The sequence below is a fragment of the Pelecanus crispus genome, chromosome 13 (genome assembly GCF_030463565.1).
Source record: "Pelecanus crispus isolate bPelCri1 chromosome 13, bPelCri1.pri, whole genome shotgun sequence".
Classification (NCBI taxonomy): Eukaryota; Metazoa; Chordata; class Aves; order Pelecaniformes; family Pelecanidae; genus Pelecanus; species Pelecanus crispus.
The window spans coordinates 25,259,413-25,282,222 of record NC_134655.1 but is presented as its reverse complement, the minus strand read 5'-3'; the positions used below and the strand labels follow the sequence as shown (position 1 = coordinate 25,282,222).

The 22,810-nt window shown below is 44.9% G+C and overlaps 1 protein-coding gene across 3 annotated transcripts in view; it reads left to right on the top strand.

Annotated features, from left to right (window-relative positions):
- Positions 1–22,810, top strand: part of MSN (moesin) — a 46,737-nt gene that overhangs the window by 12,613 nt on the left and 11,314 nt on the right. Inside the window, exons 1-2 of one of the 3 annotated variants that reach the window (XM_075720413.1) lie at positions 10,788–10,850; positions 16,407–16,490. In XM_075720413.1, the coding sequence (XP_075576528.1) occupies positions 10,788–10,850; positions 16,407–16,490 (147 nt within the window). Of the gene's footprint in view, positions 1–10,787; positions 10,851–16,397; positions 16,491–22,810 lie in introns of those variants that run through there. The other 2 variants (XM_075720414.1, XM_009487174.2) reach the window with 2 other exon arrangements.

Genomic DNA, 22,810 nt, shown 5'->3' with positions numbered 1-22,810 from the left:
TCTGTTGTGCTGCCTTTGTTATGGGAGCTGGCCTGTGACTTACTCTTTCCTGGAATACAGAGATGACACACTTTCCTTGCTGCTATAATGTTAGTCCTGTGCTCCAAAAAGCAAGCCAGGAGCCTCTGTTCACCTGAACTTGGTGTTCAAAAAATCCAAAAGTGCTTACTGCCTGCTGATGTAATCTTTTTTTTGGCTAAAAACACTTAACTGCACCTCAAACTGATCATATTCTGACCCAGCTATGACAAACTGGGAAGCAGTTAAGTTCTGGCAGTAAGTTCCTGAAGACTCAGAATTTTCTTACTCTTCTTTTAATGACTTGCTGCTGCAAGTGTTTTAGGCTACGTGAAATCTATAGACAACAATGTCTTCTATAGGCACAATGTATACCTAGGGTGTTGTGGTGACAGCTGTACATGCGGAAGCGAGGTAAAGCGCAAACACCCCCAAGTTGTTTGGGTTTTTTTGCTTTATGTTGCTCTGTGGTTTGTTGCTAACATCTCAAGTTGAAGGTTGACTGCAAGCTGCAATGCAATGTATTGTGCTTAGTTTGAATATCCCTTTGCACACCCAACAGAGTAGGGTAGAGATCTTTTTTGAATAGGGATACACGTCAGTACCTTCAGCTGTAAGAACATAGCACAGTAGTAGCTGTCTTGTTCTGTCTTTTGACAGACAGATTCCCACAGAAGGACTGAGTAACTTCCAGATTGCCAAAAGATCAGAGCAATCAACTGAAGATGAGATGTCCTGAACAATACTTGCTTCAGCATCATACACAGGAAGTGTGCCACCATCTTAGTGTTTGCTCTGACATGCTAAGTAATCGAGTAGAAATCTGACAGAAGGCTGTCCTCCTCCTCTTTTGCTGCTTCAGTTCTGACAAATTTAACACACAGGCTTTGTTGCTTGCTCTGTGCTTGGCTCACCTATGTGCAAAGTCTCTTCTGCCACTGAGCACCAAGCGTAGCTTGGTCAGAGGAGGTGTCTGGCCACTTCTCCCATGGCTAAGCTTTGAAAGTGTCTTTCATTCATACTGCAAAAAAAGCTGGTTGGTGGGTGTCGCTTTCTTTTGTATAGAACCCCTCAAATTCCTATAAGGTATTTCAAAATTAAGATTCACTGCATCAGAGCTTGCTTCTCAGTAAGCTGGTTCCCTCAGTTTGGGGGAGGGGCGCATGACCTGACTCTTTCCTTTGTATCTTGGGACTGTGCTGCATTACTCTGTCCTTTCAAGTTTTTCCTTATCTCTTTGCAAATGACTACGTGCAAATGCTTTGGTCTCAGAAGTTTGGCATTCAGGACTTTCCAGTGAAATGCTTTTACAGTATTCTAATGACGGCTTTGATTTGGCAGTGTTTGGAAGGATTTGAAAATAATTTGGATCTGAGGGGATTCAGACAGTCTTGTAAACCCAGTGATTTCATTGATCGGCCATTCCCTTAGAGAAAGATGGGTTACTAGATGGGTTACCGTGGATCTATCTGTTTTCCCTACAAGCCTGAGCAAGAGTGGGTAGCTGCTCCTACTGCTTCTGGTGCTCTGGAGATGTGCAGTTGGGGGTGAGGTATCTGCATGCAGGAACGTTGAAGGAGCCCCAGGCTTTGATCAGAGTCGAACTAATGCCTGCAAATCCTATGCTGCTGTTCCTTAACACATGGAAAAAACCTGAAAACAAAAAGCAGCCCTACACAGCAGGTCTGAATAAGAGCTAAGCTCTCAAGTTGACTTACGAATGCTCGTTGCAGAAGGCTGCTTTGCAGACTCCCTGCCTCTGGTTAGTCTAGGAAGTTCTGCTGTTTGCTTTGGTAGGTTATATTTGTATGTTGACTTACACAGGAGATGTACTCAGCATCTGGCTATTTCTCTTCCTGCTACTTAGTTGTGTTTCTCAGTTTTCACCTCCAGCTTCAGGAAGACCACTAACGGTTCAGCTTATCTGTAAGTTTGGCTGCGTAAAGATAGTCCCTAACATCCCTGTTTGTAGAGGAGGTTTAAAGGATCTAAATATGGAAACTGCAAATCATGTAAGCAAACTGCTCCTGCCTGCTTGATATAAGAAGTCAGTTTCCGCCATAAGCATTATAAATGTTTAAGCTGATGCAGGGTAGCTCCCCGACGGCCTCTGCGGTCTTGTAGAATTATTGAAAAAGTTAAGCTTAGAAAGAATCCTAGAAGGCATCTGCTCCAACCGCATGCTCAGAGCAAGGTGTATTTCAAAGTTGGATCATTTTCTAAGTTAGATTGGATTGTTCAGGGTCTTGTTTTTGTTACAGTGGGACATAGTTCTTGACAAAGATAACTTGGAAAGTACTGGAACTTGCAAAGTGGTGTGTAGGTGCCTGGAAGTTCTTAACCTCATCTTCTGGAGTGCAGAGGCGTGGAGAAAGTAAAAGCTAGTCAGGTATAATGATTAAAAACTGTCAAAAGCAAACCCTTTTTTATGGAACACTTAATATAAGCCCTGTGACTTGTGAGTACAGCTATCTCGTCTGTTGTGTTTGCTGGTACAGTTGATATATGCAGGGTGTTTCTGGTTTTGTCCAGCCAATATTCTAAAAACACTTTGCCACACGAAGCTAGCATGGGCCAGAAGATGATGTTAAGCTGCGAGAGTCCTGAGGCACTACGTTACTGATACATTTGATAGTTGCTTCTTAGCAATGCTTATAGCACTGTTCCAGAACACGCAGCCCTGTAGCAAACTTGGAATAGCTTGACTCTAGCAGCCACTGGAAGTCTAAGGCTTTATTCTGTTCTTTAAATTGTGACTCTGTCTCTCTGTAAAGCTGTAGAGACAGCTACAGCCTTTAACTCAAGTCCAACAGATACGAATTACGTTCAAGTAGGTGTAACTTTTTTTTTTTTTTAATAGACTTTGTGAGAACACTGTGAAAGATTAAAGAAGAAATATTCTGGAGTGGAAGGGGTAATTAAGTGTTTTCTTATACTAAAAAAAAATGTTTTGTTTTTTTTTTCTTCAGTTTAGTCAGGCCTTCTGTGAAAGGCTACATGATGCAGAATGTTATTTTTGCATCTGAAACGGTCTAAGTGATACCCTCTACTATGGCTGGTTTTTGCCTGCTTGGTCTCATGGTGTCTGCCTCATCTATAGAATGTACAACTATCATCTACCATTAATTCTGTGCATTGTAAGGGTGGTATGTGATGGACCTGTATTTAAAAGGAAGACACTTAATAGATCTTGCTTGACCACTGGGATTCCTGGGCATTTAGCAACGTCTTCGTGCATGCGTCTGGGTCTCAAGTGATAACCGAAATTTATCAGGCATTCTTTCCAAATAGCCCAGTTTCAATGTATCTCAAGAGGTGTATGAGTGTGAACTTGAGAGTGTGCATTTAGTTGCAGCCTTTAATGAACTAGAGAAGTTGTCTGCATGTTTGAGAGCTTTGATGGTTTGCTGCCACCGTAAAGTTTTGCTCCCGTCTGTGTGTTCCTGCCTTGCGCTGCCTTGGATGGTCCAACTCAGTGCATCAGTTCTTTCTGCTATCTCAGCAGAAACCTGGGTTAACGGCATGTGTGCATGTGGCTTGATGAGGGAGAAATCTCACCAAGGGGCTGTGTACTAGGGCTGCTGCAAAGGATAAAGCAGGAATGCCTGGGAGTGAGGAATAAGTGCTTCAACAGCTTGGCCCATCTTGTCCAATTGTACCCAAAAAGCCATTTTACCCTTCCCTCTTCCTGTAATCTGTGCCAGCAGCAGTGCCCCTGAGTCAATGTAGTGAATGGGACCAATGAAGTGGTTCTGCTGGAAAAATTAGCAGATGAGTTATTCTCAGCCTGATTCATTCTTTGGTCCTGCTTGTGGCATAGTCATGGAGTGCTAATACAAACCCCAAGAAGGCAGTGGGAGGGTGCAGGCCATTTGGGATGGTTTGCCGTGGTGGTGGGACCCCACCCTGCGTGTGCTGGCACTGCTCTCTGCGGCTCCCCGAGCAGCGCCCGCTCGGGAGCCTTTTGGGACACGGGGTTCTGTGTATCCTGCTGTTGTAGCTACTCTCCTCTATATTAGGAAAGCTCAAGTGCTTGAACTAGACAGAGTTTAAAATAACAAAAGGTACTTCAGCACTCACAAGCTGGTCTTTTATAAACTATGTGCAGTCCCAACAGAGGTATTTAAAACCTAAAATAGGCTGGTGGCGGGGGAAGCAAATGTGGAGGGAAACTGAATATTAAAAAGAAGTGTAGAACTGAGCCGTTTCAGGGAAATCCTGCATTTTAGGGAACCATGACCTAAATAGATACGGAAAGGCAGCTAGCCAGCCTAAACGAGACCCTGTACCGAAAGGAAGTTGCAGGATTTGTCTAGCTCGCTGGAAATGATAAAACTGAAAATCACAGGATGATGAAACAGCTTTACCTCACACTTGACTGCGCCTGCAGTTAAATTTGGAGGGATGGCTCATAGTCTGGGCAGTCGGATCCCACAGTAAGGCTGTGTTCTAGCTCCTAGAAGTCTGGCTATTGTTCAGATATTCAGTGAGCGCTGTGAGCTGGCCAAGAACTCCATGTGCCACACCCAGGCAGCGCCTTGGATGTCTGAAACAGGCAGCCCTGTGTTCAGCTGCCCCTCTCCTTACCCGCGGGCTGAAACGCCAGGTGTCTCTTGGTCGAAGAACAGAGAAGCATGTGAAACAGATAAGCGCGCTTCCGACTTGTTCATCCCAACACGAGGATCCTTGGGAAGGACGAGCTCAGTCACAGCAGTTATCTTCATGCTGTCTTCCCTGCGGAAAGTCTCTTGAGTGACAAGCAGAGCGTCTGAGCATAGCTTTCTTGATTTGCCCTCAATTCCAAGCTGCCTCTAAACCAATTCTTAACTGCAGGGGAATTGAGGGACCTTTATGCAGGGAATGAGTATTTAGTCTATCAGCTCATGAACCTCACTTACCATACATACGGTGCCTCTGTGCAGATCACACTTGCCTTGTTAGCATCCTGTCTTGATCTTGTTTTAAGCCCCTTCCAGCAAAATAGCTGCATGTAATTTTGGCAGACATGCGCGGGATGCTCGGTTTGGGAAACTCATTGGCTCTCTGGAAATGCGTCACGGCTACCAGGCTTGGCTGCTTAACCCCTTGAACTGGGTCTTTGCAGCTGTTCAATGGTACTGGGAAATCCCCTGCCTTCAGAACGAAGCTTGGGAAGGAAGAACTAGACTAAGACAGGTTTAGGGGTGGGGGGAAAAGCTGCCCTTCAAGAGTCTTCTCAGAAAATCTGAAATGCTTCCAGTGGTGTTGGTGAGTGTTGGAACTGTTTTGCCGGTTAAGTTACTGCAGGAGAAGCCAGGATCATAACACTAGTTTGTGGTGTACAATTTAAGGGGTGGGGGCTACAAAATACTTGTTTGTAACCTGCGAATAGCATTGCCTAGGAGGGGCACACGATTGCTGCGAGGACCGTCACTGCTGGTATTTCAAACACGGCCGCTGCCCTGCTGACTGCCTTTAAGTTGAGGAGCTTTAGTTACGGATGTGGTTAGGCTCGGACATGTGAAGTACAACTGCTAACCCTACGATTAGGGTGCAGAGGCCGTAGTAGGCATATGCTATTTCTCCAGAGAATAGTACCTTCTCACAGGCACAAAACTAATGGGTGTTTACCAAACAAAACGCCCAAACAAAACCCAGAGCTACCTGAGTGTAGAAGTTGAATGATGGCAACTGCATATGGCTAGATTCGGCTCCGAGTTCTACCTCCTGATCCAGATGTTGTGGAAAAGGGGTCAGGGTTTTTCCCCATGATTTTTTTAATCTCCTTCTGGGTTTTGACTAGTAAAGGATGTTCTCTCTAAACAGCTCAAACAACAGGTACAAAAATAGTTATTCTAAGGGCCTCTTCAGACTGGCCCTAAAGAAATAGCACACGGCAACGTTAATGGCTTGGAACAGCTACAGGAAAGCAATGGGAGGTGCATGAGGAATCTATTTATGAGAAAGGAAATGGCAAAAATAGAGGAATTGATCCATTGCACAAGGGTGTGAGTAAGTTGTGTAATAAGTGGTATAGAAGTATCTGGACTTGACTGTCAATTTGGGGATCCACCCATGGCTGCTTCTACTGGTTTAGTGCTCTCATCTTGCAACTCCTTTTGTCAAACTGAAACTTGTTTGCCCTCTGGACAGGGTGGCAAGCTGCTAGCAGCCGTGGTGTTGAAACACCGCTGGTAGGATGTGACTACTTACTATCTGCTTGGTTGACAAGCAAGGAATTATATTCAAGTAGCTTTAACTTGGAAATATGCCACTAATGATTTCGGAAGCTGTGCTGTGTAGGGGGGTAGGGGAATTCGCTGACCTTTTTTTTTCTTAATTGTTTTGAATTAATAACTTTGTAGTAATCTTATTGTAAAGTAGAACTTTTATTCCTGAAAAAGTTGCCTGCACAAATCAGCTCACTAATTAAATTGGGTAACTGATGCCTCCAGACTTCTCGCATGCCAAGTTCTCCAGCCTGTTAACAAGCACTGGCATAGCCCCAGCTTTGCATGGCTATACGTTCTTGCGTTACTAATGTGTGCTTGCTAGTACTAATAGAAGACGACAGTTCTGGATCTTGAAACATTGATTGTGAGAAAGCTGAAAAGTTGGGGCGTGGTGGGCGAGTGAAGGCCTCTAAAGTAAAGCAACTGCAAACATCAGCCACTTTGCATAAGGAATAGGCTTTTTTGAAGCCCTCTTGTGCTCTCTGTGAATGTGGTTTGAAGGAGACCTCATTTTTTAGAGAGGCTGTCCTTGAGGGCAATAAATCTGATTCTCCACCACTTGAGGGGGGGAAAAAAAAAGAAGCCCTAGCTGGTATAAGGATGCCTGCAGTAGCCTGCCTGACTAGATATGAGTGACTGATCTCTGGACTGATGGATGTGTCCTGCAAGGAGGGTCCCCTCAGGCGCTGCTTGGTTACCCTGCGCTCAGGCCCCCCTGAATACCAGGTATTGATCAGTTGCAAAGGGGGACTTCAACACGAAGGTAGCGTGGCCTTCTCACATTTGCTCTTGAGAACCAGAAAAGCAACAAAATACCGCTGTGTTGCTCTGCTCTGTGGGCATTACCTTTTTCAATGGCAGCAAGTGTCTTCAAGGAAACTGATTTATTTCCCCCCCCCCCCATGGGAACATTCCTGTTTACCACTGGCTGTATGGAAGAATTTTCCTTTCCTTGTCACTGGAGATGAGCGGTCCAAATTAATCTCAAAGTGGTCTCTTGTGTTAACAGCCAAACGAGTACATACTTGGGGCTCTGACACTACAGTATGACAGGGTTTATATTAGGATAAATCACTTGGTTTCCTTTTTGAAACTGACTGCTTTAGCATTATATTTTGTACTGGAGTTTTAGAGCCGACTCAGTCAATCTCTTCTCCTTACCCTTTTCAAGAATAGGAATTGGCTCTTTCAACCACTGGATACCGTGCCTGCTATAAACCCTGTCAGGAAACTCGTATAGAAAATGCTGTTGGAGTGGACACAGAATCAGCTTATTTTGAACCCGTTTGTTAGATAAAGCAGAAATTCTCTGCTCTTCCAAGCTCTGCATGGGGCAGAGGTACTTCTAAAAACTTCCATGGTAGTCACCAAGTGCTAGAAGAGTGGGTAAGCTGCAGCGCAGCTTTTTAATTGCCAGCGTACTGTAACCAGCTTCCCCCTCGCTACATGTTAGTAAATCAGTGCTGTAAAGGTGAGTTTTGCTGGAAGTTAGGGGCAGAGCGGTTTCTGCACTGGCAACACCCCCTCTGTGCCTCTGCTGAAGCGAGATAAGCGTCAGATGCGCACTTGTCATGGGGCACGTCTGGCTTCCCGCAGCCCAGGCGCTCCCCCCTCCACCCTTTCTCGGTTCAGTTTCTGCAAGCAGCCTCTTCAAAGCTGGGCGCTTTCTCAGTCTTGCCTGCTGCTGCTGTGGCTTGCTTCCTGTGACAGCTTTTTCCTCTCGCTGTCCTCAGCGGCTTGGCCTCTGAAGCTGTGCGAAAGCTGTGGCTTGCTGCCCGCACAGGCCATCTTGCCGTGCTGGGGACCGAGAGCAGCCGGTGGAGGTGCAGGGGGGCACCACTCCAATGGGACTGCGTTAAGGTGTGGCTCAGCTAGCTTGCTGCTGTGCTTCTTCACAGGGAAGGAATAAGACCATGTGAGCGCAAATCTGGTTAGATTTAGCCCGATTGCTTCCCTGACCGGGCTTGCGGGTGCTCACGCGAGAGCAGGGCTGTGGCGTGAGGCCGCGCTGCGGCAGCTGCCTCTCCCCTGCCTGCAGACCAGCCTGCGCTGCAGCGGAGCACGGCGCAGCCCAGCACCTTCCATGGCTTCAGAGGGCACCAGAGCCAACAGGACCGTCTGTCCTCATGGGATGGCAGCTGGTGGTGCCTTCTCCCAGCTTTTCTCCAGTTTATCATTCAGCCAAATTGCTCGTATATGATAATCGTGCCACAGTTCAAGTGACTTGCTCTGTTATCATTTTTAGTTCAAATGCTAAGTATGAGATTTTATTGATGGGGCACTGCTCAGCCCTATCTGCCACTTGACTTTAAATGAAGGAAGCTTGGTAGTGGTATTTTGTTGGTTTTTTTTCTTTCCCCCCTTAAGTGAACTTATTAATACATGTAGTATACTTAGGGTAGAGCAGTATATTGCATATGTAGCTACAGGGCTCTGCACGTAAATCTGGTCATTATGGACTCTCCTTGAGGACTGAGATCACATTGGCGATCTCTAGGTCAGTCAGCAGCAATACGTGCTTTCCAGTGGCATCTGGAGGATGCTGCCAGTTCCTCATGTTTTCGGTCTAGAGTCCAGTGATGTGTATTTCATAGCACACTAGATGTATGATCGCCTCCATCCTTCTGCAGGGGGGATGGTGGTGTGGATAAGGGAACAGGCCAGAAAAAATATTTGTTACTGAAGCTAGTAAGCGGAGCTTCTTTCTGTGCTTCCAGGCTGCAGTCCTTGATATGTCTGCCAAGCTGAACTCAAACAGTGGTTGAGCCCATTAGTTGAGATTGGAGTATCCAGGCCCTTGTTCCTTTTGTCGCTGGCTGCTTACAGAGAAGCCTGTCCTCTCTCTGCAGGTGGCTTTTAATTTAGTTTTATTATAGGTACAAACTGAAATTTCTCTCAGTAGATGACACTGAGCCGTGGAATTCAGCATAACGGTGGATGAAATTTTACTGTAAGCTTCATGTAAACCTGCCATTTCTTGCTGAGCCTGACTGTTACAGTTGGCATTTTTTGTGCTTTAATGACAGCCGTGTGTGTCTTGTTCATATTAAGTAGTCTGAAGCTTGTAATATTGAGCTAGTTTTCAATGGTGGTTGGGTGCCTAAGGTTCAGACATTTGGGATGTGTTTATGACTAGTGTATTGCTGAAAGGTACAGTCAACTCCGTAGCTGTCTGTCGGAAGTTACATTAAAAATAGCCCCAGCTGAATAACTGGCAACCGCTTCTGCAAAACGCGCTTAGATGCTGTGCTGTCAAATGTGCAAAGAGGACAGGGGATGGGTGGTGAAAGTGCTGCCTTACAGCAATCATGGAGGTGTCGTATATCTGGTAACGTTAGATAACGATCTTTGCTTGTGTCCATTTTTAGTCTTAGAATAAGATGACTAAAAGATGTATGTGCAAAGCTCAGTTTTTCTGTAACGTCAGCTCTTTGTCTTCAGGCTCTGCGCTAAAATCATCAGGGATTCTTTGAAGGGTGGGTTCCTGCTACAGGCTGCAGTTAGGGACCAAAACCAAGCCAAGACACAATCAGTGCCCGTAAGGGTGATGCTATAACACATGCTCTATAGCACGTAGGTTGTATTTCTGGCTCACTGGTACTGAGTGCATCAAAGGTGGGCAAGCTTCCTCCTCCGCTATATTATGGTGACTTTATTGAACTTGTCCCAGCGGGGTGGGATGGGACACCTTCCTTGGCCTTACTGGCACCCCTGCCGCTCCAGCCAGGTGAGGAGAGGCGCGTGCCCGGTTGGGCGGGGGGGAGGCTGGAGAGGGCTGGGAGGCTCCAGGACGTCGGGAGGGTTCACGGGGCTGCAGTGCGGTGGGGCCGGGGCTGGTGCCTGGGGTGTGCCTGCTGCTGCTCTGCTCCCTGATGAGCTTAGGGCTATGAAAAGGCCCTTTAAGACCACTGGAAGGGGGCTTGGTTTAATTAAGTGTAATCCCTTTAGAAATTGCAAGCACTTTCACATGACCCGATTCCAGCCTCACGGAGGACCCAGGGCTGTTTCGGCAGTGCTGGCACTCGGGAAGGAGGCAGATGTCTGTGAGTATTGCTGGTGCTGCAGGGGGGCATTGCCTCCGACGCTCTTCCGAGGCTGTGCAAAGCACGATGCCGTGCTACGCTTGGCGCGTTGGTGCGCGACTCCTGTCCTCGCAGCGGGGCCCGTCTTGGCTGGCCAGCGTGGTGGGAAGTGAAGTACGGCCCTGGGGAGCGTTTGTCCTGTAGACAGCACTCGTGTGTGGGGACGGGGGAACAATTCTCGTTATACTTACTATGCTGTTGCTAATCTTGCTGAAAGCCAGCACTGGGAAAATTTTTAGATTACTAGGGTGCCTTACAAGATCTTGAGTTCAGAGTTCATGCAACTCCAGCCAGATTTGATGTGCTTCTCTGGTCGGAGCTGTTGGAACTGATGCATGGTGTTAGTCTAGTACCTTTACCTGCAGTAACTGCTGGGTGAACTGGTGCCCTATAGCGTAGAGGGTCTGTAAAGGACGGCCTGGAATTTCTTTTTAACTTAACTTCTGTTCCATAACAGTCAAATGAGCAGTAAAGTATGACTTTTCCCTGTACTATTTGCTCTAGAAATAGTCCACTTTGTGGCTTGCACCTGGGAAGCATGAATATCTGAAGCTTGAAGCCTACAGACCAGCAGGGTATAACAGCTTCCTTGCATTCAGGAAATCCAGAGAGGAAAGAAGCTTTAGCTCAGGGTCAGGGTTTTGTAGAGGTTGATACTCTGTTCTGCTGACTCTACTTATTATTCTGACACGAATTTCCTAGTACTCTGTTCCTGTCTCAACTTGCGACAAAGAGAATTGTCTGTTCTACCTCTTGCACAGCTCAGTGCGCTGGGGCATTGGTACAGCTAATACATCCGTTACTTGGTGTGACGGTATCGGTCTTTCCTGTTTGTCCTGCCATATGCAGCTACAAATTTCCATCCTGGAAAGTAGTTACAGCAGGTTATTAGTAGGGCTCACTTGGAAGATAACTGATAATCATTGTTGCTAGTAAAACTTATTGGGAATCTCAGTGGGGCAGAAAGTGAGACTTGAAGGTATATGGGCGATGTTAAAATTTCTGAAAAGGTGTTGCAGATAGGTGCCTGGTACCACTCTCTATTAACTCTGTCTCCTGTAGTCTGCTAAACACCATGGGAGGAGGGTGGTGGTGTCCTGTAGCTTGTGAAAGCTTTTGCCTATCAAAAGGAGCTTTCTTTGGCTGCAGCTGCTCTGGGGGCTGGAACAGTGTCCTTTCCATGCAAGGGGTTCTGTCTGTGCAGGAGGTCTCACCCCACCACAACGCTGTCCTTGGCAGCAGGAAGCGCTTTAATATGCTCTGGTAGTGGCATTCTGTAGCTGTGCTTAGACGGGTAGAACAATGGTAATTCCTCAAATAGAGAAGAGGAAGAGTTGCTAGGTTTCTAGCTCTTTCCTGTAGCTGTTATGAAATGAATCGGTTAAATATGGGCTTTTTTCTTGAGTATTTTTTTAGCTTGGTGAGTGTGAATTTGCGTGTTGAAATGCGATACTTGAATTTTCTTGTAATGTGCGAGACAGCCTCCTCTGGAAGCTTTTCATGTAATGTTGCTAGCTGTTTGTATGCAAAAATATTATATTAAATGATGGAAAGACAAAAGAAGGCTATTTAGAGACCACCTACTAGGGTAAAACTTCTGCTGGTTTAAGTTCTAAGCAGAATTTAGAGGGTTGCAGACACTTGGATGCAGCAGTGAGTGCCTTAAATGCTATGATGAAAAAATTCAATGAGTTGCTTTAAATAGAATTCGAGTATAAATTACTGCATTAGGACAGTATTTTTGATAAATCTGTCGATGATGAAATCCAGTAAGTCCTCTAAAAACACCTCGTGGGTGTTGAAAGTCTAAGACAAAAGTTTACTAACAATAAATTTTGGGTGTAGTGTACTTGGGGCTGAGTGCTGCCATTGTGGACCTTATGATCTGATCACTGGTGGGCAATGTCTTTTTCTCACTGTATTTACTCCTGTTCCTTACATCTCAGCAGTGTGCACCTTGCCTGTCTGGACTGACAGAGCTAGATTTGTATATGCTCAGCAGTCTGACTTGGTTGTCTTCTTGAGGAGCCTTTTATTCTGTTTGCAACCCACATAATAAGCATGCTGATGGTTATGCCAGCCCTCAAGCCTAGGAAAATCTCATTAGATGATTTAGAAATACAAAGTATAAAAGCTTAATGCTAACGAATCTTGAGGCTTTTCTTAGAATAAGCATTGATGGTAAACTAGATAAATGGTTTAAAAGTGCTTTGGCAGGGTAATTCTCAAGGGACAAGGCAAACGAGTCTGAATTATGATGGCACTGGATCATGCAGGCTTTCTTCTGGTGTAGCGCTTTTGTTGTGTAACCCCTGTGTAACATCTGTGTTGGGCAGTACTTGGCTGTGAACGCTGCAGGAAAGTGGTTTTACTAAAAGTGAGACTTCAAATGAATGAGGAGGATGAAGATAAACATGCAGTGCCTGGCACTTGTCAGGTAGAGATTATAGCAGTCTGTAGATCTCTCGTAGTTTGAGCTGCAGGCAGAGCACATTAAGATCTTATTAATTAATTAAGCTGACGTGCCAGTAGTGAGGTGGCCCCTGGGTGTCCTTCAGAACAAAGCTCCCTCGGTGCTTGGTTTTTCAGCCTTTTTACATGCTAGGAGAACCGAGTTGTATTTCCGTGCCAGCGCACAGGCTCTGAAAGCACTCGGTAGAGCTGCGTCTGCTCTGAAGCAGTCAGGCCTCTTCTCTGCGAACTGGGGACGCAGAGCAGTGCCTCCCACCACCTGCAGTGGCAGAAACCCCGCTTTGTTTGTCTAGTTCACAACTGGCTCAAAAAAGCCCTGGCTTGGTAGCATATGGGCAAAAATCCTTTGTATGTTGTTTCCACACCAGTGAGGCTTAACAAAGCTCAGTTTTACAGCAGACTAACTTCTCAGCCAAGTACTGAACTACTACGAAAGTGGTGGTTATGGTGCCACGGGTACAGCCCGGGACACGCTTCCCGCAGCTCGGTCTGCTGACAGTTGCCAGCAGCGTGCTACTGAACGTGTTAAAACTTTGTTCGGATCGGGGAAGCTAGCGTTACCGGGGTGTGGCTCTCTAAAGCACAAGTCTGTTTCCTGTGGTATCTTAGCTCATGCTGTCTTCTAAAATAGCACAGGCTGGAGTTGCAAGTGCAGACCCATTCAAGACTTTGCTGCTCCTAAACCTTAGGTTGCTACTCCATCTTGAGCGCAGGGGGCTTCTGCTAGGGGAAGAAAGTATCTCTCTTCCTATTGAATGTGCTAATTGAAGGATGAGAACTGGTCAGATAGCTTAGCGTGTTTAAGTGCGTGACAGTGAAGGAACTTTGCTGGTTCCAGCATGGGACCTTATTTTACTGTGCTAACAAAGATGTGAGTCTTGCAAATAAGTATTGTGCATGAATTATGAGGGTGCTTACTGAAGCAGCTTTGTTTTAAATTTCAAGATATGGCTGCTGTGAATATCTTAAAAGCTATTTGGGCACAGGTTGCAAAGTGCTGCCACAAATGTTTCAGTTCTGTTTTCTGGTGCTTCCTCTGTGCTCAGATACTTCAGCGTTCAATCACCCCTACAGATGGTATCTGATAAGAGTAGCTACTGTGTTTTATCCATAAACAGTGGAGCAAAAAGACTATTTTTCTTTCATGGTAGCTGGTACATTAGTGTTGTAGGTGAACAGGAAAGACTTTAAAACACACAAAAAGCAACCTGTTGCTTAATGGCTCATTTAATGTAATCCCTCTTATACTTAGATGCAGCTTGTGGACATCTTTGCTCTCACTGGTAGGTGTGCTGGGCAAGCCAGACTTGGAAGCCAGCACCATTTCTGGTAGAAGAGACTGCTTCCAAGTATAAGTAGCAAAGCTGGTTTTGGGAGTGTTCAGCCCTTCTAGCAAGCGACTGGATTCCTGGTTCACCAAAGCACTGTGAAATTAGCCAGTTAACATCTAGGATCTGAGGAGAATAATTTTGGCAAGGTATAGTGAGATAACGCAACTGCATGCTATTGAAAGCTGCTAATTTTAAACAAAGCTTGATTGCTTATGAGTTTAGGTCATTTGCTCTTTCCTTGCTACTTCTGTGGGATGGTTTTTCCTCAGTTTGACTTCATTGTGCCAGAAGGTTCAGAGGGTTTCAGAACCAACTTATTCCTGGTCTGCTTGTTCGTGATATCTTTGCTATAACATTCCTTCTGTATGCAACAATTAGAACCGCAGTTCTTTTTGACTTCAGCTTTGCTGTGCGAAGTGTACCTTTAACCTCTTACAGAATATGCTTAAATTTTAGCTAAAACTTAAAACAAGAAAACCTTTAGGTTCATCACAAGGGGATATCAAGTACAAAATAATGGTGTGCCTAGGGTCAAGTAGGCTTTTTGGGAAACGTCAAAATGTATCTGATGTAGTGGTCTCTTAGTGCTTGACCTAGACTTAACTAGCAGAACGCTTCTTGCTTATGGAAACAACCCTGGTTGTAGCTCTTTTGCAGTCTGCTGCTGCTTTCTTAGTAAACAAGATGTGAAATCTGTCTATATACTTGGTAGAAATACAGGGATCAGAACTGGCTGTGATTGCATCTGTATTGGGTGGTTCCTTGAGTATTTCTCTGGTTACTTTAGCTTTTTTTTGGTCTCTAGTTCATGTGGTTAGCTTATAGTTGAAATGTGAGTTTGAGTTATTCTTACTAAAACTGTTCACAGAGTAATTTCTCCCCACCCCTAACCCCTGGAAGGCTGGTGGAGTGTACACTGAAGAGCAAAGAAATCGGGATTTGTTGATGTGGATAAAATGGCTGTTGGCAAGAAAGAGACTATGAATGCAAGGCCTGCGTGCTGGGGTTTGGTGCACTGTGAATATCTTGTCTGTACAACTTCAAGTTTTGAACCTTTGATTCGATGGAAAAGCATGAAAACATTTTGATCTAAAATATCTGCAGCTTGTGTTCATAAATTGTGAAAAATCTTTACCTTTTTCAGTTGATAGGTATGCAAATAGAAATTAATTCTCAGAGAGCTTGGTGTACTTTGTAGGCCTTACTTTGTGTGGTCAAAAGTTAAGGCATCTGTGTTCAGGCAGGAGTGTTCCTATCTACCCCTAAGAATCTGCATGATGTTTTCCAGTAACTATCAGGAGTTGTGAATGGAATTGGCTGTGTTTTACACTAATCTTTGAGGTAAAATGCCTCTGCTGTTTAACTTGCTTCATGAGAACTTGGTGAAAGGTGTACAGATGTCTTCCTGCTTCTGCAGGATGAAACTGTGAACTCCCTTGCTGCCATCCCTTGCCACTTCTCATTTCGCGTGTGAAAACCTGATGGTGACTCTCCTGTCAAGGTAGAGTGCATCATATAATGTTTCTTCTGGAAGACCATTCATGATCTTCCTTCTTACATCTAAGGCTAATATTGTCGTGCAATCTTGACTGCAATATTAAATTACACCTAAACAATCTCTGCAGTGTTTAGAGATCTTTCACCTCCCTGGAAGAATGGGAAGGTGGTAGGCAACTACATAGAGATACTTCCACCGCTTTGTGAAGCGTCTGCACATAGTAGTGCATATGTTAGTTCTTACGTGCTAAGGCAAAAAGGACACATGCTGATCATCCTTGCGTCCTGTCTGCTTCGTACCCACAGCCCTTGGAGCCTATCAGGGACTGTGCCTTAGAATTTCTCCAAATACCCACAGAGACTGGAACAGTATTGTTAGTATTAACTAGTGTTCTGTAGCAGACTGAGCTGTTAATGCTTCCAGGGACTTCCTTGACATTCATCCTTCAAATGGAAGGGTTGGATGTCTGGTTGTGTGTACCGAGGTTTAGAACATCTCTGCTTTTTGTGAAAGACACCATGATGTTCTACACTAGAAATTCAACTTCATAAGCTGTAAATGGCTCTCACGTGTGTCAATATGTAGATGGGAATATTAATAGGAACAGAGAGGATAAACTCTTACGCCATGAAACAGGAAAGTTTCACTACAGGGAAATGGGGAACACCGTGCTGGCAGGGCAGATGACTTTAACTGCTGGCAGTGAAGTTCCTGGACGCTTGGGAGCTGGTTTTGGTTAATGGGTAGCGTCACTCGGAGCACGTGTCGTAATGATGCATTATCTGTCTTCCAGATCAGCGTGCGTGTTACCACCATGGATGCTGAGCTGGAGTTTGCCATCCAGCCCAACACTACAGGGAAGCAACTCTTTGATCAGGTAAGTGATGGAGCTGCAGAAGATCTAAAGTTGCTACAGATGTTGTGATTCTGTTAAGGCAACAGCAAACAATTTCTAAAGGACTTCAAAGATGACTGTGTATAATAACTTAGAGAACTCAGCATAGTAAGAAATTATACATTTTTTTCAAACCTACTGCATTTTATCTCCATGAATGTATTGGGAATTATTCTTACCTCTGATGAACTGAATTGGTGCTGTAGCTCATAATAATAACTGGAAAGCAGTAGTGTCTGCAGTCATAATTCATAAGATAAGTCTTATGAGGGAGCTGGTAAGCTATCTTTGGTTGACTTGCAAGCATTGTGTAATTGATTTCAAAGAGTAGTTGGTCTCTAAAACAGGAGAGGCTTAGCTGGGTTTCCAATGTTGCTGCAACCCTTAAGTGCAGGTGAAGTGATACTCTATACTCCCATCAGGCCCTGAGGGAAATCTTAAGAGAAGTTATATACTGTACTGTATTGGGCTGTCTTCATCTGGGTGCTTCAGCCTTCCTCTGCATTCACTGGCTAGGCAAATTTCCTCCTACTCAGTCCAGACAGAAGCAGGGAGGCATGTGCAGCCCAAAGCTGGAGCAGCTGAAGACAGACTTTATCAATGGCAGCGGCTGAAACTTTGACAGGCTCCGCTATGTTTCTTTGCTGTAAATCCCGAAGGCCATGGATTTGCTACTTGGAGGAAAGTCTGAACACTAAGTTCATAGCTTAAAGAAAAGTAAAATGAATCTTGGATTAATGACAAGATGAAGGCACTGCCAGACCAGATATGTCAGATACGGGTGTGGTTCAGTAGTGCAAAGTGTTCTGGGGCCAGCTCTACACTGTACCTATCTTAATGAAGAGAGAAACTTAAGGGCTGACCCACCCATAGAAGTCAGCTATTTTGTTTGGGGCCAGCAAACCTAATTTAAATTTTTTTTAGATGTTTAACCACAAACTACTACTTTGTCTCATACTCAGCTGGATGATTCAACACTAGATATTATATTGCTCTTTGCAGCCCAGCCCTGAAATGGAGGGAATAGAGTGAGATCCTAGGCTTTACTAAAAGAGCATCCTTTCATAATGGGAAAAGCAGAAAGGCTTTCTTTCAGGAAAGTACTGAGTTGCAGTGCAGTTCTCGGCTGTCTGTGTGTTACTACATAATAGCTCCTACGTATTTTAGCCCTGTGTGGTCTCAAATCTGACAGTTTTTTGGTTGATAGAAGTGAGAGCTGGATTCTGTCCAGAATCCATGTGTGCAACATGGAACTCCGCCACATGGGAGCATATGCCGGTGAAGCTGAGGTGACATACCCCCAAGTTCATCAAAAGGTGAATTTTTTTTTGGAGGGGGTGTTCTTCCTGTGGATGCTTCCCATGATTATTTTTTAATGTCTGGTTTCTGACTTTATCCAAGCAAATGACCAGGTGCTAAGAAGTGATACTGCTGAAGTCAGTAGTATTTTTAATCTGCACATGATTTTTTCAGGCAGCTCTAGACCATCTGCAGCTTTTGCTGCAAACTGACATTGTGGTGGCAGGCTTGGGCTTCAGCAACTTATCTCTGTTTGAGAAGTATCTGAATGTGTTTCCAGTACGGGAACTCTTCATGTCTTAGTAATTGATTTCACTCCTTCGTGTCAAGTTCTGGAACAGCTGCGTGTTCTTTTCCCTGCAGTGTGTTTCATGCAGCACCTGTCTAAACAGAAGTTTTGTTTTGTTTTTTCCATAGTAAACACTTTGCAGAGGAAGAAAACAAATCCTGTTGCAGAGCTAAGTTTCTAAGTTGCTAATGTAAATGAGGCAGTGTTTACTTCAGCTAAATTGGATTGTAAGTGGAGTTGGAAAAGGAAATACAGTGGGGGGAAATAGTGTCTGAAGCTAGCTGTTAAACATTTGCTATTTCTAAAAGGTCTGGTGGATGTCATCTCTTTATACTGTCCATGTGTCACACTTGCTGGAATAAGAGTTAAACTGTTTTCTACTGCCTCGCACACAAGACTTCCTTGTGGAGGTACCCGATAGGGCTGCTGCTGAAATGAATGTCCTGGAGCCTCACCAGCGGCAGATGTCCGGGCTTTGACTGAACGGTTTGTCAAAGACCTGGCACAACAGTGCTCGGTGCTGTTAGGGTGGTACCAACGCGGTGATGGTGGTAGGAAGACGAACCCTCTGCCAGGGCTTCAGAACACTGGGAGCAGTAAGGTAGGGAGTTGGCAGCAGATGTGGGGATGTCAAAAGTCCACCTCTAGCATGAATAAGGAGTTTTGGAGGCTACTGCTATGTGAGTGGTTGAGGAGCCTAACCCCAGCTTCTGTTGCTGCCCTGCAATCTAATCATTGGCCCTTACAATTAAGGAAACTAATTGCAAAGGAGGTAGCTATTCAGCTTCTGCCACAATGGGAAACATTTCATCTTGGTCTCTGAATGCAGATACACAACAGACTGTTGTCTGTCCATCTTTTTTTTTTTTTTTTTTTTTTTGATGAAAAACTCAAGGCTCTTTTCCATTGCAAAAGATACTTTATAGTCTGACTTGCACATAAAGGAAAGCAAGTACTTCTATGTGGACATACTTAAACAGATTATTGATCTTTGCATAAAGAACTAACTGAATACCAAACCAAAACATGAGAGCCTCTAGTGAGCTGACAATAAATACTGAACATGCTCCCTTTAGTATGGGGGTGGCGCTTTGAATATATTGTCAGCTGGCATATATCCAGCATGTTTCACATGGCTGGGCTGTTTGTGCGGATTAGTTCCTGTAAAGGGGTAGTCCGGAGCTGTTCTCCCTGCTGACACTGCTAACGGGGACTAAGCAGGGACTGCTGTCTGACTGATAATCTGTTCACTCTCAGTTTCTGTCCTGAGGTGGTCTTGGGTCCCGTGATGGGGTGTGTAAAAACAATGTTATGTCTGTTCATTTTCTAGCTCCCTTAAACTATGTTGTGTTCCTGGAATTGCTAATCTAGTATTTTCTGCATGATGCTTGTTCTGAAAAAGGAGCTGCTTTCATCAATGCTTTTTTGAGGGAAGGGAGAGTTCCTCTACAAAGCAAACTTATGATTTTGCTGTTGTAGTACACTGACCTTCTGGTGGGAAACCTGACTTTTGACTCTTTCACAGAAAAATTTTGAGGTAATCTGCATGTTTTTACCCTAGAGTGCCTTTTCATTTTGAGCTGCCAGTTCCAAGTTAAGCAAAAAGGAAGCTGCTAAGCATTACCGAGGTTTCTAGCTGCACAGCCACCTTGGTGCACGCTGCTGGCTTTGCTCAGTAGCATTTAGGCAGTATTTGTTTCCACCTGTTGGGTATAAAAGCAGATAAATATGTTCATTATGCCACACATAATTCTGACCTACTTTGAATAGGATTGAGAAGACTTTTGGAAAGCTTGTGTCTAGGTAGTAGCTTCATGAGGAGGAACAGTCTGAGTCTAAAGTTTCATAGTAATAATGGGTGAATGGGCTTGAGGTAGAAATGTTCCTGTCTCTCTCTTTCCTGCTTGGTTAAATTCCAAAGTGAATTTTCGTAGTGATAGAACAATGCAGATGCTTCACTGCTTTGTTGGTAATTGTCTTCTGCCCCAAAGTAGCTGGCTCTAGAAATATCGTTGTGCTGATACACAGTTCAGTAACATCAAGATTTATACTAGAGATCTCCCTATAACACCCCATCCCCTAGGCTTGTAACTCTACAGCTTTAGCTTAAATAGCTGAAGCTTGTGTGCACAGATAAAGCCTGGATTAATTGAGACAGGAGGATTGTACTGTTTGTCTTCTGCAGCTTTGCTTATGTGCCTCAGCATCAGCTGCTGAACTCCGGTGCCAACTCACTAGCAAGACCAGTAACTCTGCTCCCATTCCTCAGCTGCTAGTGGTGGGTTAAAGGAAGAGCTTGGGGATGGGCTGTGCCTGTCAGGGGTGCTGCTTATCCCACAGGCCTGATTACTTCGCAGGTACCTTGAAGTACTGCTTTCCTGGGGATGCAGCGCACAGGCACCTCAACAGCGGTAGCTGCTTGTTTTCCTTCTTTGGCCCTTTTCTGTATCAGACCGAAGTGCAGTTGGACTGGAGACTAGTGTGTAAAATAAAGCATTGCTTTGCTTCGTATATCTCCTAATGAAAGATTAAGAGTTTCTCTGGTAAAACTGCTTAGTTGCTTATTCCTGTGGATAGCTTTGAAGTTGTGCCCCTCCAATCTTTTTTTCTCTCAAACTTCCTTTTGTTGGGTAAATTGATTCTAGCTTGAATCAATGAGATTTTGGCCTGCTGCAGGGTGAGAGGGGCTGGCCTGTACCTTGGACCGGAGAGAGGTAACTAATGTGCTTGCCTAAGTGCTCCACGGCTGGCTGGAAAGCTTTCGCAGAAATACCCTGGTTTAGGGGACGCTGCATCTTACAGGCTCTTCAGGCAGCCTGTGTACAGACTAGTCACAAAATCCTCAGCTGCTTTGACTTCTGCGGTATGAAAACATACTCCCTTCTTCCATGTCCCCCACATGCTGTATGAGGCAGCTTCTCAAACGCTTTGTTTCTGATCACTTCTGACCTTGGATCCTGCTGGCGCCTTGTTCTTTCATTCCCCTTCAGAGCCCCTTACTCCTCCTTGTGTCTGGTAGAGGAGTCTTAGCTGTCTGCTCTGCTAGGTCTGTTGGGTGGTGAATGCAGCTGATGGGTGGGGATCTCTACCCCTTTGATAGGCCTTACATCAGGATCTTTTTAACAATGAGTTGTGGTTACTAAACTGTTCAGTCAGTTCCTCCCCCAGCCTAAAATGAACTCTGTTTCTCCAGCTTCAGAACAATTTGTTTCTTAGCAATGTGCTTAGTGCTGTCTGAGCCTATAGCTGACCATGTAAACTTCAGTCCTTCCAATGCTAGCTTTTGGACATTGCAAAGTCCAGGAGATGGTGGCCACTCCAGCATGAACAAGCCTTTAGAGGAACCGAAAGCACCCAATCTCATTAAAGGTGATCTCTGTCCAATTAAGAGCCATGAAACCAAGTCACAGGTTAAGGAGAAATGTGACCTGAGAAAAACTCAGACTTTGAAAGCATGTGGTTAACCTTCCTAGGAGGCTTTTCCTCGGTTTCGTGAGCTTTTGGGATCAAAACTAAGCTTGTAATAGAAAAGTGCACTCAGCTATGGGTTGAAATAGTAACGATAAGCATCCCTCTGATCACTCTAAACCCAGTCACTGATGCTGTGTTTTATGTCCAGCATTGAGCCTAAAACGCAGTCGAGTGTGGGGGTGGTGGGTTTTTTTTCCTTTCTAATTCTTAAGGATCCTGCAGATTTCATTAAGAACCAGAGCTTCAAGAGTCTGAGTTCACGTGCCCTGCCGTCGCTTGCTTATCTGCTGTAGTGAGTTTAATGGTTTTGTAGGGTACCAGTTTGTCAGTCTCTTGTTTCCTGGTTGCTACGTCTTACAACACAGGCTGACCAAATGCCTATTGACTTTTCAGTAACTCCAGCCGAGCTGAGCTGCGTTTGGAATAAAAGTGGCTGGTCTTTCATGGCCTGTGAACTAAGCTTTGTGAGGAGGGAGACTGTAGAGAAGCCTTTAGCCTTGGTAAGGTCCTACCTAGTAGTGTTTAAATGCATAGGAGACTGGTCTGGAGCACTTGATCTAGCAGATGAAAGCACTGAACTGAAAACTTACTATGGCAGTTTCATGGTAGAAAGCAGCAAGTCTCGGGACAGTAGCTGGTCCCTCCAGCAAACCCCAGAACTCTTGTTTGTGTAATGAAGGCTTGTGGTTGAGTGGTATGGAAATGTGTCTCAAATTTCACAGGAACATGTGGAAACTTATTGGCTTTTATAAAAGCAGTACTCCAACCAAAAATGGACTGCTTGTTGCTAAGGAGGTCAACGGCAAACTGTAATAAGCTTAAAAACTCAAAAGAAGATCCTGTCATTTAGCACTCTGGCATTTTAGCACTTTGAAAGGGAAAGTTAGAAAAGTATCCAGCAGCCATATGGAAAGGGAACAGTTGAATATCTATGGCTGTAGATGGAGTCCATCTTGGGTGTTAAGTTAGGGTACCTGGAAGACCATGTTCTAAGTCATTTTTGACTATGGCATATGAAACTGCAAGGTGGGCTCAAGTTCAGAGCTCCTCCAGCAATAAGGGTTGCTAGCAGTTTTCTCTCAGAAGTACTTGACATGCCTGTCATAGGAAGGGGGAGAGGCCCACTTCATCTTTAACTAGGACAGCAGGTGAGATTCAAGACACATTTGTGCTGCGGTATAGCCTGGGATCCTTTGGTGCAGGAACTTGGTCTGAGTGGAATGTGTTCTCCTCTGCTTGTGTG